The sequence below is a fragment of the Meriones unguiculatus genome, chromosome 9, assembly GCF_030254825.1.
Source record: "Meriones unguiculatus strain TT.TT164.6M chromosome 9, Bangor_MerUng_6.1, whole genome shotgun sequence".
Taxonomy (NCBI): domain Eukaryota; kingdom Metazoa; phylum Chordata; class Mammalia; order Rodentia; family Muridae; genus Meriones; species Meriones unguiculatus.
The window spans coordinates 23269029-23287604 of record NC_083357.1 but is presented as its reverse complement, the minus strand read 5'-3'; the positions used below and the strand labels follow the sequence as shown (position 1 = coordinate 23287604).

General features: G+C 47.1%; 1 protein-coding gene across 4 annotated transcripts in view; it reads right to left on the bottom strand.

The window, feature by feature from the left end:
- Window positions 1–10139, bottom strand: part of Flnb (filamin B) — a 130765-nt gene extending 120626 nt beyond the window's left edge. For 3 of the 4 annotated variants that reach the window (XM_021647301.2, XM_021647305.2, XM_021647302.2), the window contains exon 1: window positions 9688–10139. In XM_021647301.2, coding sequence (XP_021502976.1) covers window positions 9688–9979 — 292 coding nt within the window. In that variant the 5' untranslated portion in view covers window positions 9980–10139. The remainder of the gene's footprint in view (window positions 1–9687) is intronic. The other variant, XM_021647304.2, reaches the window with a different exon arrangement.
- Window positions 10140–18576: the final 8437 nt, after the last annotated feature.

The following is an 18576-nucleotide window of genomic DNA, read 5'->3' as shown; positions in this document are numbered from 1 at the left end:
TCTCTCAAAGATGCAAACAGGTTTCCTTCAGCTATTGCCGACAGGCCTTTCTAATGCAGCCTGGTACTCAACAGACACTCAGTATACGCTCTGTGCTTCTCATGGCTTACCTATGATTACTGGGAAATGAGCCTCAGTGGCTTGCTATTTATTAAGTTGTCTGAGCGTCACATGGCAACCTGGGAAACCTTGCTTTCAAACAGATGATGTCAACTGTCAGTGGTCAGAGGGCTTACGTAGGTTCAGTATCACAGATCCAAAAATGGAGTGTTTTGCTGGGACACCCACAGGTCACTAGACATTGTTCCCACTTTAACAACAAGACGCAAAATAAAATAAAATTGAAAGCCACGAAAAACCAGACATACTGCAAACAAATCAATGCGTTGGGCTTTTTGTTCAATCCACTGTACTAGAGACTGTTTATCTATTCAGTGAGTAATTTCTTAAATTCCTATTGAATGCCAAGCTCAGGGGTAAGCAAGACACAGCCCCTGCTTTTGGAACAATTATGATGCACAGCAGAGGAGACAAGTCAGATATTAAGAAAGGGATGTCAGTCCTAAGGACCAGGCAATGGCCCTCAGCTGTTAAAGTGACTGCCCTCCCTTTGGATAGCAAAGAAAACACAAAAAAGGGACACCGAGGACTGTGAAAGAGAGGTACCTGCAGGAAGTGGACTGCTGACCCCTAGCTCCTTCCAGTAGCAGTCCCTCTGTCCCTGAGGCATCCCATCCCAAGGTGCAGACTAGCCTCCTTCAGCTGCTATGAGGAACATGACAAGCCACTTACAGGCGCTTAGCCCGCTCCACCTAGCTGCTCCGTTCAGGGCACTTCCGGCTTCTGCCTCCAGATGACCTGAAGTATTCCTGTCCGCCAGAACCCAGAGCTCTGCTCAGTTAAGGGAACTGCCAAGTCACAAAGACACGCAAAGCTTGGGAATACAGCTCAGTTGGCAGAGTGCTTGCCCAGCAAGCAAGAAGCCTTGGGTTTGAGCCCTAGCACTGCATAGACAAGGTGCGGCAGCACATCAGGAGTTCAAGGTCATCCTTTTTACATGTAACCAAAGCCAGCCTGGGATACATGTAACCCTGTCTAAAAAAAAAAAAAAAAAAGTCTTTAGAGTTTTGGTCCCTAAGGTCCCTGAGGAGCAATGTCCCATTTCTGGCTACCATATAACCAATGACTCTGTCACTTATGCTCAGACTTAAGGGAGTGCTTGACAGACTGTGGAATGCTGAATCATTCTTGTTTCCTTGGAATGTGTTAAGTCCCTCCAGGAACATGGGAGGAAGTGAGAATGATTCACACAAGAACTGTGTTACCAACATGATAAAAACCAAGCTGTTTCCTTGAGCGATGGCTTGTAGAGGGCAGAGAGGAACCTGATTTTAGCCACTGGAAACCTTTCCTACCCTGGCCTACCAGGGAGGCCGACAGTCCCTCGGTCACACTCAGCATGAGGTGGGAACAGACACCATTTCTTCTTGTGGAAGAAAAGCCAACTGCTTGTCCCCCTTTTTATCTCCCATCTTAAAATTTCAATTTATATGTCACAGCAAATTTACATAATCTCTGCCACAAATCCCCACCCGTTTCCCTATATAGTGAGGGTGCCAACATTCCAAGCTAAGATCCAAATAATTCCAACTTCTTTGGTTGCCTTTCTATCAGAGAGGAAATTCCAGAAAAGTTGTCTGGCATAGCGAAATCCTTATGAAAATACTCAGTAAGGTGACCAGCCCATTTAGTCAAAAGAGCTTCAAATCTCCATGAGAAAAGGAATTCATGCCAGCATAAAGGGCCTTCAGAGACAGAGAACAGGAGTGCTGTGTAAACACCCAGACCTTTCAATCAGCCAGCCCTGAATTGCTCAGGAGGCTGAGCCCTGAATGGGCCTTCAGACCAGCTTCCCTGGGAGGGGAGAAGGCCAGGGGCAGCACAAGCTCAGCTTCAAGCACACAGCTTCCTTCCTGCTGGTGACCAGCCTGAGCCCAGCTGAAAAATGAACAGAAAGCCACTTGGTGGAACTGCAGGCAAGATATGCCAGAGCCAGCAAACAAATAAAAGACCACTGCAGGCCCAGGCAGAAAGGAACCCTGCACTCCCCTGGAAACAGCTTCCCTGGTGGTTAATGTTTAAAGGTGGGAGAAGGAAGGGATAAAGGTGAGGTCATTTCTGACAGAGAACAGCTGGGCCAATATGCACTGTCACCAATGCTCTTCCGACGAGGCCAGCCAGCTCTTGTCACATTCCCCCCACCCCAGGTCACACTAGCTTTGTGGCAGGCACTGTGAGTTCTCCAGATTGACAGAAGTGGCAAGGAATGAAGGTTGCCTCCCTCCTCACCTCCAGTTTCCAGGCCTCATGACATAAGGCCCAACCAGCACTTCAAAGCAAACAAACAAGCTCTTGCTATTGCCCACTGGGACCCAAAGGCCAATGAATCACAGAAATATCTAAAGAAACTGCAGAAAGCACCCTCCATACACAATGCTCCCTGATGCTGGAACAGGTAAGCCAAACGGGCCCAAGAGTTTTGTGGTATGTTGGGAAATTTCTTTCTCCCTCCCTCCAATTCTAGGGATTGAACCCAGGGCCTCACACATTCTAAGCATTCTATCACCGAACTATATCCTCATCGACAGCCCCCCACTAAGTTGCACAAGCTGGCCTGGAATTTGTGCTCTCTTAACTCAGCCTCCTGAGCAGCTGAAGCTTATGTCATCAAGCCCAGATAGTGGCAGAAAACCTTATTGTTGCATTAATCAAGCACAAATGAGTAAAGCCTGAAGCAAAACAAAACAAGAAATAAACCAAACACCACCAACACCCAATCACCAAGTCCCTCCCACAACCCCTTTCTACAATGGACCTATTTTACTTGACAGAGTACAGCCTGGCTGACAGGAAAATACTGCTCTCTCACAGGTCAGGTCAGTCCAACTTTTTGACACTGTAACAGGACGCAGTCATCCACAAAGTTCACACTCCAGAATAACAGAACTGAATTACAAAAGAAAAAGAATTTGCACATAATGTTTTAAGTAATTTTACAGTTTTGCATTGGGCCACACTCAGAGCTATGTTAGGGAACAAGTGGCCCACTGACTTCCAGTCAGACATAAACACGCAGGCACAGCATGTGCCAGGCCTGACTTATCAATGGAGGTGGATTTCAGCCCTAGTTTTTCTCACTTATAAAATGCAGGAGGATCACAAGTTTGAGAACAGTCTACACTAGAAAGTAAGACCCTATCTCAAAGACAGAATGAAGCATTACTGGGTTTGCAATGAGGGTTAGGGGCAGTAAGAATTGCATAGACCAATGTTCAGAAGACAGAAGGCATGGAAACACTTGCTGTTACATAGAGGCTGAGTGGACACACCTCAACACTGAGCACGCAGACAGCAACATCAGGAGGCAGAGCTGGTGCCAAGAATAGACAAGTAAACAGAACAATGCTGCTGTCTCTGCCAAGCTTTCTGCCTGAACTACTAAGAAAAATCAGGTTCTGATGGGGGAGGAGAAGCAGTCAGCCACCGTGAGTACGGTGCAGCTTCATCACCAGGACCGACTAGGTCAAGGGCCAAGCTATGTTTTTCCCTGCAGTACAAAAGAATCTGGCCAAGGACATTCTGGAGTATGGGGATTGGCTGAAAGAGGATGAATGACAGCAATGGCTCTGTGGTAAACTTTGCCACTAGACAATAGGCAAAGTAAAAATTTTATCCAATTACTTTATATATAACAACTATCATTTATCCAAGAAATACACTGAAAGAAAATGCCAGAAGGTTCTTAAGCCTGTCTACAATATCAGCACCTTGAAGACTGAGGCCATACTGAGCCATCTGTCTCAAAAACAAACAAAACATATTTATTTTATCTTTATCTCCAACAAAGCTATCCTCACTTACCATTTTGGCACCATAGCCTACAGAGAACAACCTGGTTTTCTAATCTTTTTTCCCAAGAAATGCTCTCCCTAGGACATGGATTAGTTTCCCATGAAAAGCAAGACAGTCACCTAAAGCTTTCACCTCAAAGCTTCTGAAGAAATGCTATATTCCTCATCATGCCTACTCCGTGGTCACTGGCACATTCACTAAGTACCTAGTTACAGCAACAATGTAAAAGCTGATTTCTAGTAGAATGCCATGCAGGACAACTGTAATTATTATTAAAGTGGGAATGGCACCCATTTAGGTTGAAACGGCTCATTCCATCAGGCTTAATAGGTTACATTTGTGGTAGGCGGGGTTATAACACAGATCCAGCCCCCCATAAAATAGGAACTGGGGTAGATGAAGAAAGATAATAAACTTGGTGGTAGGGCAAAAGGCCCTCCACAGATTCCAAATGGGGAAGAAGAGGCAAGAACACCTGGAATTCCAAGGCCAGCCTAGGCTACAGCAGACTCTGCTTTAAACAAACCAACAAGCCATTAATGTGAACAGCGATCATATCAATGTCATTTGGCTATAATACTGTGGGTATGGCAGGGCCTCAGAGGCCCAGAGCAAGCTGAAGATGACCTTAAATTTCCGATCCACTTGCCTCTACTTCCCAAGTGCTGGAATCACAGGTGTGTGCCACCATGACAGGTCCATTCAGTTCTGGAGTACAAACTCCTGGCTCTGCACATCCTAGGCAAGAATTCTACCAGCTGAGCTACAGTCCAGCCTAATCAAGCATATTGCCCTCTGCCACCACACCACAGGAACTACTGTTCCACTTCATTCTGCAGATGGAGAAGCCAAGGCTTAGAAAAATTAAAGCAACACACTGCTGTTATGGGGCAGTGAGCTTCATGTACCTTTGAGTCCATGCCTGGATGGCCAGGCCTCAGACATGCTGATCCCACGTATACAGAAAGGAAGATGCCTAGAAGCTCTGACCATGGCCTAGAAGCTTGGGGTCAGAACATCGACGACCCCAAAGTGCAAGGCAGCCACACTAAACCAAATTAGCACACCACTTGGTGATGCCTGCTCATGGGGGCAGAACCTTGACATGTGGGTGGAGGGAGCACCTAAAGACACACTTGGCTCCGAATAAAAGCCCTTCTTCCCACAGACCCTCCAAGAATGAAGGCAGCCACTGGCTGGCATGCCAGCTCCACCATTGCTAGAGCTCAGCAGAGCCCCAGCCACCATCTGGAAGTGATTTGGCCCAGAGATTCCTGAACAGGGTGGGAGGTTGGAATGACAGGCGCCTGGAGCTCCTGTCCAGCTCAGAAACAAAGCTGCTGTGAATGGGCCCTGGGGGCAGCCAGAACATACCAGGGTCATCCCCTTCCAAGGAGCAGACACCCTCTAGGCAGCTCCTCTACTTCAGCAAGCAGGATGAACACTAGCCAGCTGAGCTGGCCTCCCAGAGTGGTACTGACTCTGAACTTCATTTCAGTGTGCAAACCCTTCCAGCCCAACTTGAGATTATCTGACAGCATCTTGGTCAGTTAACAAGCACTCACAGAGCACTTACTATGTCCCCTGAACTGTTCCAGCCACTTAAATACTTTTTACTGTATGAGTGCTTTGCCTGCATACGTGTGTAGGCACCGAGCGTGTGTGCCTGGTGCCTATGTAGTTCAGAAGAGGGCAGAATATTCCCTGGATTCACAGATGATTATGAGCTACCATGTGGGCGATGGGAATTGAACTCAGATCTTCTGCAAGAGCAATAAGTGCTCCTAACTACTGAGCCAGCTCTCCAGCCACTTTAAAAATTATTAACTTGTTTTATTACAAGTTACGTAAAAGATACGTAAAATTATCTTTGTTAACAACCTTTTAAGGTGGGTGGTACTTATTATTTCTGTTTCAGCAATTACACGACAGAGGCATAGAAAACTTTAAGATACTTGTGGCAAGTGAGAATTGAACCAGGACACCGTACCCTTAACTCTGTATCTCACAATATTGGGCTGCTGTCTTGTTGCAAATTGCCCTGAATTTGTCAATTCTAACAAAGCATACACTTTAACTACATACATGTTCTTTGGGGGTCTTAAACTACATGGTCCAAAAGGACGCACTCATTTTTGCTAGCTAGTTCAGAAAGAACCACAAATGGGAACTATCTGCAGTACATTACTTTACTGATGATGGGATCAAAGAGCTGATGAGATCAAAGATGGGTGGCTTGGTGACCCACCCAGGGCTTCAAAGTCTTGGAAACTCATGCCAACAGTGCCGGGACTGCCCTTGTACAGGTAAATTAAATAAGCATGAGGGTCAGCTGCATCTTGTAAAAAAGGGGAAAAATTCTCTTCTAAAGGACCAAACCACAATATATTACCCAAATTTCTAGCAGCCTCAATTGTCATTCTTGGGCTTGGAGACCTCTTTTCTTTCCAAAGTGAACTGGGCTGCTCAAAATTCAGGAAGATTTGTGGAGAACACAAGTAAATAAAACTGCCAACTCCTGACCAAAAAAAAAACCAAACTATAACTAAGCATGATGAGCCTCACTGGTGAACTGCTCAGACATATTCTTGTGAAACTAAACAAAACTTTCAATTTTGGGATAGAGCCTAGGGCGGGACCAACTTCTGATGAACCACAAATGTGAGTAAGCAAATAACCAGGGTTGTCTTTCAGAAGTTGTTGGCAGGTATGCCTCTGTCCTCTGGCAGCTGCTGACCATCTCATGGCTCACAGCTGGGCTAACCAACATGATTCTAAAGGTTCCCACAATGTAAACTGTTGGGAGTTAGCCAAGGCCTATGATGATGCCCTAAATTCATCTAATAATCTACCCTGGTTATGGACTAAAACATGAGCCCCTGGGGAACAGGAAAACTCAATAAAATGCCGCCAATAGAGACAGCAGCTATTCCTCAACAGAGTTAACCATAGATAGAACACAAACCGACTCCACTTACCTCCTGACAGTTACACCATTTAACTCCCCGGAGCCCTTATCACAGCCCAGAGGATTAATCCCATCACTCATCAAAGACCCCATGATCCCTATTGCATCTGGGGCTAAGGTTCAAACTGGGGGTATCCAGCAGCCACTTCAACACCCTGGAACTTAAAAGTGTAGGCTACATCAGCCCTTTTATACAGAGAGGGCGAAAGAACAGGGTATTTTTTTTTTTCATCTCTGACACTAGAAGGAAATTTACTTGAAGTTCAAAATCAACAGCTTGGCAAACCTGCATTCTGGGCCCAGTGTACTTTCTGGCCGTGTCACCTCCAGAAATTGGTTCATTTCTGTTTCCTGTCTTGTACCAAGTAGGGACTAATACCAACAATGTGGACAGTAACAACAGCAACTGCTTTCTAAGTACTGTGTGGCCGCCTGGGACAGAACCCAGCCTCTGACCCTCTGGGGGATTGCTACAGAAGATCATTATCAGAAGGACATTAATTGCTATCAATTGATTATGCTGGAGAGTCAAAGGGAATAGTCAACAGAATATAACACACACTGGGTGGCCATATAAAAATTGCCATATTAAAAAATGGTGAGCACAAGACAACATAGAATGAACCATGAATAAGCAAACTGAAGGCCAAGCTAGAAGACATTTTTTTGGACGGGCTATTACCTACAACATCCCTAGGAGTAGAAGGATGCCTTTGGCTCCTTCAGCAGTCTGGGCCCCTGGCAAGACGGACAGGTCTCCAGAGGCTGGGAAACCTGTTTGCTAAGAGATCTTTCTGGAAAGCAACTAGGGAGGAGTTGTATGTAGCCACACCCTCTAACCTAGGAATACCACTTTGGGGAATATGATCCAAGAACTATTTCAAAGGGACAAATCAAACAGTACAACTTGTGATGGTCTACCGAAACAAGCTGGCTGTGGGTGAGAGACCCATATATGATAAATGGAGGATAATACGCCTCAGCAGGTTCACAACTGGAAATGAGGACTGGTTAGAAAACTGTGAGACCACCAGACAAAGCCAGAGTGAGATCCTCAAGCTTGGAGCATGGCGGCGAAGCCACGATGGAAGCAGCGGCCTGGGGGTAAACAGCTGGTAAATTAGGCAGTCCTTCATGTTCTGGTGTTACGTTTTGTTTTGTTTTGTTTTTCTTTTCTTTTCAAGTGATCCTATGACATGTGTAACTCCTAATTTAATTTAAATTTCTTTTTCGAGTCAATGAAATAAATACACAACTTAAAACAAAGAGTGGATGCAAGCTGAGCTCGGCCAAGCAGGCCTTGAGAATCATTCTTCATAGGAGAATTCCCTGTAGAATTGAGTCCCCCTTCCTCAATACAAGAGATGGGCCCCCCTACCCAACACACCGCTCCCCAGGCAGCTTCCTCCACTGAGAAGCCACACCTGGGAGGGAGAGCCTGCTGAGGGATGAGGCTACCAGTTGTAGCTGCCTGGACTCAGAAACTAGCAAGCTCAACTACCTGGCAGCACAGGTGTGGGGAAAGTCCAGGGTGAGGCTGGGAGGAGATTCAGTCTGCAGGGAACCCCTTTCCACTGGAGAAAGTCCCAGAAGCCACACCCACCTTCCTTTCTTCCTGGCACCGGGGTCACTATAATGGCCTCATTTCCTCAGGAAGAAACCCCAGCCCTAAGTAACACCCTCCATGAAGTGCGCGCATCCTCTGCACACACACTGTGTACACCAAAATCTCTGCATAAATACATGCTATATGTGCAGACACGGAAGCCTAAGGGGCAAACGAGAGAGTCCGGGCTCGGAGAGAGGGCCCAGGCAAGCGCACACTTCAACCCCGTCCCTACCGTCCAAACCACATCAAGAACCCTGTTCCCTCGTTAGAAGTCTGAACTACTCCAGACCTTAATTCTCTCACCCAAGACTGTAGGAAAGAAGCCAGACTCAAATTCCCTCTCTCGGGAAGACCAGGGAAAGGGGTGGAGCACTGCTTTAGTTCTTAGCTGGGCCATACTAGTGGTGACCTTGAGCAAACCAATTAGCCCTCTAAAAGTCCCCTCTTCTGTAAAATGGGCCTAAGGACACCTCAGCTCACGGGACGTTAAGTATTTGAGGTAACTTAGAAGGCTGTGGCCACGCAGCCAGCGCTAGATTATGTCCTCTTCTACAGACATTAATTATTATCGCCACGAAATTATCTCAACTTCAGGGAACCCGCCAGCGATGAGCCAGAGCTGAGACATGAGGGCATTCCCTGTGACTCCCCTTTCCAACCTCAGGGCCCACACCCATTCCGGTGTTGGAAGGGGAGGGGAGGGTCCCAGGTCCTCGTTTCACCTAGGTGAAGAGATCTCAAGCCAGAGAACGACAGCTTCCCGGGTCTCCACACCCAGACTCCGAGCCAACGCCCTTAACAGCCCGGGCGGATCGCTCAGGTGTGGGCGCACCTGGCGAGCGTGAAGTAGGAATTTAGTATTTGAGTCCAGAGCTTAGCCATCAGGGTCATCAGACGATTTTCCCAGCAATCCCCCGGGGTCCCGTAATCAAATCTCCAGCTGTGAATGGAGGTTCTTGCTGCTTGACCCTCCCTCAACACTGCAGCGGCACCGCCAGGCGCACCGTGGCGAGCAATCACGGCAGGTCCCAGCCCACAGATGGCACCGCAGAAAGGGCCTAGGTTCCTAGGTCCTCATCCCAGGGCCACCTCCCCTTCATTTAGGCGCCCACCCCCACCCCCAGGAAGCAATGCGCGGTGGGGCGCACTGCCGGACCCCCTGATTTCTGCAAAAGTAGGGCTCGGCCACAACACTCACCAATGGACACGAGCTTGATGCTTTCGTGGTCCAGGAACTCCAGCGCCACCGACACATTCTCCAGCTTCATCTGTCGGAAGGTGGGCCGCTGGTGGTACTTGTGGTGCATGCGCTTCTGGCTGAGCACCTCGAGCAGCGCTATGAGCCGGAGCCCGTCGCTCAGGTCGGTCTGCAGGTTACCGATGCGTTTGTTCACGCATTTGAGGTGCTCATTGCACCAGCGAGTGAACGTGTTCTGCTGAATCTTCTTCCACGGCGCGTCCTCCGCCAGGTCTTTCTCGGTCACCGGCATCCTGGAGGTGGAGAGTGCAGGCAAGGAGCACAAGGGACTGAGAATAAAAAGCCCCAAGGGCCGGGAGATAGGGAAACGAGGCAAGTGGGAAGGGGGCTCGAACTCCTTGTTACCGTAGCTGCAACAGGAGTTGGTCTGCTCTCATCCACCCCGAGCGCGCAAGTAGAGCCTGGCCTGGCGCCTGCGCGCTACGCCGCACCGCCCCCGAGGCTCCGCCCCATGCCGACCTTATAGAAGTGAATTCCTAAGCTACGCTCGCCCTCTACCGGGCGAGCCTGCACTACGCCGGAGTTGCCTCCTAAGTCTCACCAACCTGATGTGCTGGCCAGCAAGAAGAAAGTAACCCGGGAAAAGTCCAGAATAAGGGCACATAAGGAAGTGGAGGACTAGACAGGGCGACCACGTGGAGAGGGAATATGCCACATATATGGAGGCTCAGTGAGAGGCAGGTGCTCTTCCCAGAGTTTGCAAGGCAACTGTAAGTTGGAGACATTGATTTCCTTATGTCAAGGAACTCGGTGTTGAAGTCCAGTGCCACATACATCTGAGTAGCAGTAGTGAAAATGACCTGCATTAGTTATCTTTTGCTGGTGTAACAAATTACTAAGACTTAGTGTCCAGAATACCACAAATTTCTTATCTTGCATCTCAGTAAGTTAGTTAGATGTATTGTCTGAGCGTCCATGAGCCAAAACTGAGGTCACTGGCCAAATGTGTTTCTTGCTGAAACTTCTGGGAAATAATCTCTTCCTTTGCCTTTCCAGGTACTAGAAGCTGTGTGTGTGCTTTGGCTTATGATGCCTCCTTATCTTCAAAGCCTGTACATTGGGGCACAAAACCTTTCTCACCCTGTCCTCTCCTTAGTTCTCCATAGCATATCTTCCTAGAACTTGCTTGATGACCCTGTTGACTGTATTGGGTGAGTTGATTAGTCCAGAATGACCTTGCTATAATTTATTTGGTAACTATGATGGTCAAGAGGCTCCAAGAAGGCACAGCCCAGGGAAAGGTCTTGATAAACGGGCGCTGGAACCTACTGACCTGTGTCCCTTTTCTCTTCTCTTTGCTTGAGAGGTCAGTTCCTTTCTCTCCACATCCTAGGCCTGGAAACACTCAGTTCTGCTTGGTTATCTCTTTCCCGAAGCCACCCTGTTCCCCACTGTGGGGGAGTGTATGGAGATCTGAGGCCTTGAAGAAATTAAAGATACATTTTTCACAGTGGATCAGTTCCACACTGGGTTGCACACCCCAGTGACAGAGCCAAGTCCATCTCAGCCACGGCTGTATCTGTGTACCTAGCATAAAGCTGCCACATGAGAAATGTAGGAAACAAAAGAGCGGGAGGGTAGATGGCTGGCTGGGTGGATGAATGAGCCATTGCAGGTTGAGAGGAGGTGTCTTCATCCTGCAGGCTATTATCACTGGGGGGTTGGGCACCCACAGTGTGTGACCTAGAGCCTGACATTTCAGGTCTGAAGAATCTACATCCTGTCCCTGCCCTGGGTGGGGTGTTTGATCTACTCATTTCCACAAAGCAATTAACTGCAAACATGTCAAGCCAAGGAGATTGATACTAGAAGGCTAAATAGTCCTTCCCTGCCTTACAAGGAAAAGGTATCAAACCCTCGCTATTCCCTTGTGCTAGCTTCAGGATCCCGGCTCCTAGTGTATGCCCACAGTTCCAGCTTTTTACTTTCATTTGCCATCTTACTGTTCCAAAACACCAGGTCTAGTTATCTGTCAGTATTGAACTCCTGATGGTGAATGTGGCTGGGCCTTTGCCATACAGAATTTAATTCACTTACCCATTCCTCATGGAGGGAAAATTCAGTTGTCACCACGGAGGTGTCACCAGAGCAAGCAACCATACCACTGAGTGCAGAGTAATATGACAAGGCTGCTGCTCCTCTATAAAGAAAGACTGTATATGTGTCTATAATTACCTGTCAGCACATAAAATACCTCTACGATGATTCACAAGCAAACAATAATGTTGAGACAGTGTGGGAGAGGCATTTTCCTTTTTGCATTTTAAACCATAGTACACTCACTCATGTGTGTCCAGTCCAACAGGGTCTCATGTAGCCAAAGATGGCCTTGAACCCTTGATCCTCCTGCCTCTACTTCCTAAGTGCTGAGATTACAAGCACAGACTATCACACTGGCCTTAAGATTTTTAAAAGACAATTACATTAATATTTGTAAAGTTTGGATTTCAGGTTGGAGGTTGAATTCGGTGCTAGAACACCTTTGTAGCAAGCACAACATTGCTTGTGAGTATAAGAAGCTGGTGAGCACCCCTCACTCTGTGGTTAGAGCAGCCTGTGACTAGGGAACAGGAGAGACACCACATACCTCCCCCCCACACACACAGGGTATGCTAACAGGGGAACTTCATCTCTGGTTGATCTTTGAAAACACATAGCCCTTACTAGAGGCCTCTGTTACCTTTAACTCAAAGGAGGCAGAGGCAAGGGATTAAGAGTTTGAGATTAGCCTCAGCCACATAGTGAATCCCAGGCTAGCCTTAGCTACACTGCAAGACTCTGTCTTAAGAACAATAACCCCCCCCCGCGCCCCATACATACACACTCACTTACACCTGGGGGCTAGGCAGATAGCTAAGTTGGTAAAGTACTTGCTGTGTAAGCATGAGGATTGCTAGAGTCATGAAAAAAGCCAGGTATGGTAACTCGAAGGTGGGAAGTAGAGACAGGAGGTTCCTTGAGGCTTGCCAACTAGCCAGCCTAACTTATTTGGCAATATTAGGTGAGTTATAGCCAGTGAGAGACTCTATTAAAAAATGAAACACAAACAAAACAAAACAAAAAATGGTGGATGGCTGCTTATGAACAATATCCAAAGTTGATTTCTTGCACCTTATATACATGCAAGCTTGTGCACATGCCCCTACATGAGAAGAACACACACACACACACACACACACACATTTAAGTGAGGAGTAAATCAAAGAAACAGCTTGTAATGATTTGGGCGAAGGGTTATATGTTTTAAGTTAGTTTGTGTACATGTATGCCTCTGAGTGTGCTTGTATATGTGTGTGTTCATGAAGGTGCCACAGTGCGTGTGTAGACATTAGAGGACATCTTGTGGGAGTCTTTTTTTTTTTTTTTCCTGCCATGTGAGTTCTTGGGCTCAAACTCAGATTGTCAGGCTTTGTGGCAAGTGCCTTAGACTGCTAAGCCACTGTAGGCTCTGTTTTTGTTTTTACTTTGAGGTCAGGCTGGCCCTGAACTAGCTATGTAGCTGAAGATGAACTTCTGATCTTCCTGTTCCTACCTACCAAGTGCTGGGTTACAGTCATATACCATTGTGCACCAGGTTGTACTGGGTTAAACCCAGGCCTTCGTGTAGCCTACATCTCTAGCTTTCTTTCAGTGTTTTGAAGCAGGGTATTATCTTAAACTGCTTGTTCTCCTGCCCCTGCCTCTCAAGTGCTGGGATTATAGGCATGTGCCACCAGGCCACACACAGCTGGAGCCTTCTTCAATAGAAGCTTTGGCTCCCTTCTCTCTACTGGTCCTTGTTTGTGATGGCAGTGGATGTCACTTGCAAAGGGACCCACCCCTCTTGGCCTCTGCCTCCTTTGTGTTGTCATATATCTGGTACACATGGACTAATCAATTACTACCTTGACACTATTAACATCCCAGTTACTAAGGTATAGGCTTAATTTGTGGATGCGTATTTTCATAACAATGTGACGTCATTCAAGGAAACCAAGAAATTAGAGTTAAGCAGACTCCTTTCTATAGTCCCTTGATAAGCCTGTAAGCTGTCCACACGTCCCTCATACAGTGTTACCAACACATCTGGCCAGCAGCAAAGCCTTGTCCTTCCTGGTTTCCTGTAGCCCCAGAGTAATTCCTTCTGGGCTGAGGTCTGTTTGGGTTCACTACAGAGTTCTTTCCTCTTTCTAACCTTCTCTCCAATATTGTTTTCTTTCTCTACTTATCTCCTGTTAAACTGGCAAGGCCAACTCATATTTTATTTCTCGTATTGAAACAACCCCACCCAAGCCCAGATGAAGGCTGGGCCAATATCAGACTTGTTCCAGCAGAATTGCTGTTGAAATGTCCCTTTACTGCTCAGAGTCCCCTCACTGCAGATGCCTGCAAACTGGTTTCTTCAAGATGGGAGAATGGCTATATGGTTATTAGGTCTGGACTAGACCTTGGGAGCTGCATCTCCTTCTGGTCAGCAAGCTGCCAGTTGTGGGGCAGAGTTTCTGAATCTCACTCAGTTTTCCCACCTGTAAAATAGGATAAGGTTTCCTTCATAAAGAACATTCAAAAGCAAGGGCTGGGGATTAGGCCAGTTGATAGAGTGCTTGCTTAGCATGTATGAAGCCTGAGTTCAATCCCCCAGGAAGACCTTGAATTTTGTTATCACACCATCCTGGTTTAGGAGGTTATAAGGAGCTCAATACAGGTCTTTTAATATGCTAGCCTGGCACTCTGACTACAGAGCTGCATCCCCAACATGACCTTGAACTTCTGATCCCCTGTCTCTATCCTCTGAGGGCAGAGATTACAAACGTGCAGTTTAAACAATACCAGATATGGAGCCCATGGCTTCATGTCTGTAGACAAACACTCTACAAAATAAGCCATAGTGCCTCATATGTTATTTTATTTATTTATTTATTTGATAGGTTTCTCTGTGTAGCCCTGGCTGCTGTGGACCGCCCTCTCTACATCAGGCTGGCCTCAACCTCAGAGATCCGCCTGCCTCTGTCTCCCAAGTGCTGGGATCAAACGTGTGTGCCCCCACTGCCAGGTTTTGCTCTTTTAAATCTTAAGGAAAGGCATTTGTTATACAAGGTTCAAAGTTGACATGAAGGACAGGAGTCCATGTTTAGCAACCGCACCCCCAGCCTGCTAATGTCTGACTATCTATGTCACAACACTGGCTGCCTCACCTTTCTCCTCCACCACTCCTGCCTTCTGCAACCTTCACCTCAAAATCTGTTTCTGGGACAGCGTGAACTACACCAAACAGGGGTAACATTGTCCCCAGAAACATTATCACCATGGAAGAGATAAGATGTTCCTTCCTATTAATGGATGCTGTCAAACATAGAATGCATGAAACAGTTCCCTCATGACAACAGCTATCTGGAATGTCCCAGCCAAGCCTGGAAAAGCAGTATGGACACAGAGTAGGTGTGGAGAGAGCAGGGTTTCTTCTCCCCTTTCCTCTTCCACCTTCAGCCTGGGGCAAGGAGTTTAGCTCTGTCTCACAATGAGATCCAGTATAAGGACTGGCACGAAGACTGGCTTGGCCAATTAGAAAACCCCTTCTAAAAGCAGTCATGAATTTGAGGAGTGGAATTTGAGAGGAGGAATTGGAGGGAGGAGAGTAGCAGGGCAGTGATGTAACACAATACTCACGTATGAAATTCTAAATACCAAGAAGAAAAAACCCAGATGTGATAGTTAGTTTTATGTTAAGTTGACACAAGCTAGAGTCACCTGAAAGGAGGGAACCTCGGTTGAGAAAATACTTTCATAAGATCCCAAGGCTGTAGAGCTTCTTAATTAGTGGTTGAGGGGGAGGGTCCAGGCCATTGTGGGTGGTACCAAGCCTGGGCAGCTGGTCCTGGGTTTTTGTTTTGTTTTGTTTGAAATAGGGTCTCTTTACATAGCTCTGACTGTGCTAGAACTCACCAAGTAAACCAGACAGGTCTTGAACTCAGACATCCACCTGCCTCTGCCCCCTGAGTGCTAGGATACAAGATGTGTGCCACAACACCTTGCTAAGTCCTGGGTTATATAAGAAAGCAGGCTGAGCTAGCCATGAGGAGGAAGCCGTGAGCAGCCTCTCTATTTGTTCTTGCCTTCAGCTTCCCACCCTGTTTTGAGTTCCTGCCCTGAAGTGTTATGGGCAATTAATGACTCTTGAGACAGAGAGAAAATTAGTCTTCCCCAGAGAGAGGACCTTACCTGGCTATTCAATAGCAAGTCATCACCTCTCAAAACATATCCATACAAGCAACACTAAAGGAGTTCAGCAAGTTGTAGTCATATATTTGCTCATATGTATACATGTATATATATATTTACATACACAAACATTCACATATATGTAACAATGATAACCGGAAAGAGTAGGAATTTGAGGGGAGGGCAACATGGGGGTTTGTAGGGAGGAGCAAGAGGGCATGATGTAAATACAGTTACACATATGAGAAATTAAAATTTTATTTAATTTTCTTTAAAAGGTGAAAAAAAAAAAACTTCTTCTGCAAACCATGATGGTTGGGGATTGGAATGTGATTTAAGCCAACCGTATTTTTGTGTCTGTTTTTTTTTTTCTTCAGGGAATTCTCAGCCAGAGTCCCTTTACACTAGGGCCTGGGGCATGCGACGGACAGCTTGGCGGCCATATAGGGAACAGGCAGAGCCCTGGTGACAAAACTCAATGGGATGAGTCAGAACCTTCCCTTTTTTGGACTTGTTTCTCAATCTTGACTAATAGGGCCTGGTCTCTCCCACAGGACTAGGAATTTCCTGGTCTTTTATCTCATATTTAAGTACCACACCCTCTTCCCCTTCCAGATCCTGGGTGAGAGCTGACAGACGGTAACTGCCCAGCTATGCTCATGTTACTTGAGGATACCTGGCTGGCAGAGAACACCTAGTCTTGTCTCCTCACTCACCACTCAAGTCAAAAGCTGCCGCTGGGAGAGAGCCATCGCCATCCTTGAGGAATGTTTGGGATGGGACAGTAGTTTTTCTCTGGGAGGCTCCAGACACTTTACAGAATTCCAGACCACCCTGTTCTCGGTCTGGTTTGGCTATTCAAGGGAGCCGCCTATAAATTTTAATTTGGGCTTGAAGTCCTGACTCTACTGGGTAAATCTGAACCATTTCCCTTCTTCTAAGCCTCAGCTTCCTCCTGAGCTATCTCTAGACAAGGGTGACACCAGAACCCCAATGGAGGTTGTCACTGAGGCCATTAAAAGAAACAGCAAGGGTGAAGAACATGGCAAGCAGCCAGCATTTAGGAAATAACACTGTTCTGAAAATATTTCCTTTTAAAGTTTCTCTCTCTCTCTCTCTCTCTCTCTCTCTCTCTCTCTCTCTCTCTCTCTCTCTCTCTCTGTGTGTGTGTGTGTGTGTGTGGAGACAGAGAGCGAGAGAGAGGAAACTCTGGAGCCAGTTCTCTCCTTCCACCATGTGTGTCCCCCAGGGTCTAACTTAGGTCATTAGTCTTGGCAGCAAGCGCTTCTATCCACTGAGCCATCTTGCAGGCCCCTAAAAATATTTTCTGTTCAGAATGCCTACCCTCCCATCTAAAGTAAAAGGCCCACAGTCAGGCCGCGGGTGTGGAGTCTGGACACACTCCCAGGGGCCTATTGGTGCTGGATGATTACAACCACCCCAACCCCCACGTGCCCCAGTCCCTCATCCCTGTGAGTCAGCTCCACATTTCTCTTCCTGGCAGCTTCAAAGAAAGGCGTAGAATCTCCGGATCAGAACCGGCTCCCTTGCCACTGCCCAGGCCTGATAAGAGCAGTAGGGTCTTAGTCAGCCGGGAGTAGCTGCGTTAGGATTCTCCCCTGCTCAGAGCCTGCTCCCAGCACATGCTGGCGCCCAGGCCTTACCCGTCTGCCGCTGTTCTGGGGTCAAGAACCCTGATTTTTTTTTTTTTTTTTTTTTACCACTCAGCCCTTCAGTGCCACCTAATGAAAAAATCAGCCCAAACTCCTTGAAAGTTGCAGCGGGCCACTGTTAGGTCTCAAATCCCAGACAAATGGCTAAGGTGTTCATTAACATGTCAAAGCGGACCTGGCCACCAGATTCTCCCAGAGTTCTTCAGACCCTTCCTCTTATAGGGTGTGACTGGCATACCGCCCTCTTCCCTAAACTTCTCCAGCCCAGGGACTGGGCTGCCCTTCCCCCGGCTGCCTTTCTGTATATAATCCAAATGTTTAGGTTACCTGTCCCTTCTCCGTCTATTGTTTTCTCTCTTGACCAGTCTTCTTGGTCTGGCTCTCCCTTCTCATCATATAGCCCTGCTCAGGGTCAATGCTCTCCCTTTTATCTACAATAAACTTTACCTTCCATCATACCTTTCCTCTTTCTTTCTTTCTTTCTTTCTTTCTTTCTTTCTTTCTTTCTTTCTTTCTTTCTCTTTCTTTCTTCTTTCTTTCTTTCTTTCTTTCTTTCTTTCTTTCTCTCTCTCCTCTCTCTCTCTCTCTCTCTCTCTCTCTCTCTCTCTCTCTCTCTTTCTTTCTTTTTTTCATTCAGCCAGGAAGTGAAGTGGCCTCTCCCTGGACTTTATCAGCCAAGCTGGCCTAGGGAGTGGAGCATGGGTGAGTACTGTGAGGAAACCGGTGGAGAAAAGGTGAAAGGTGGTTGGTGTCCCGCCTCCTGCTGGAGCGCAGCCCTGGAGAAGCTCGCCCTGCACCCTCCTCATGCTGCACCAGCCTCCCAACATGGCTTTAACCTGAACCAACTCTCCTGTCTGCACTCTACCTAGCAACTGGAGCCATCCTCTCTCCTCCCCCTCTTCTCTCTTTTTTCAGGCGCCATCTTACTATGGAGACCAGGCTGGCTTCAAGCTCAGAT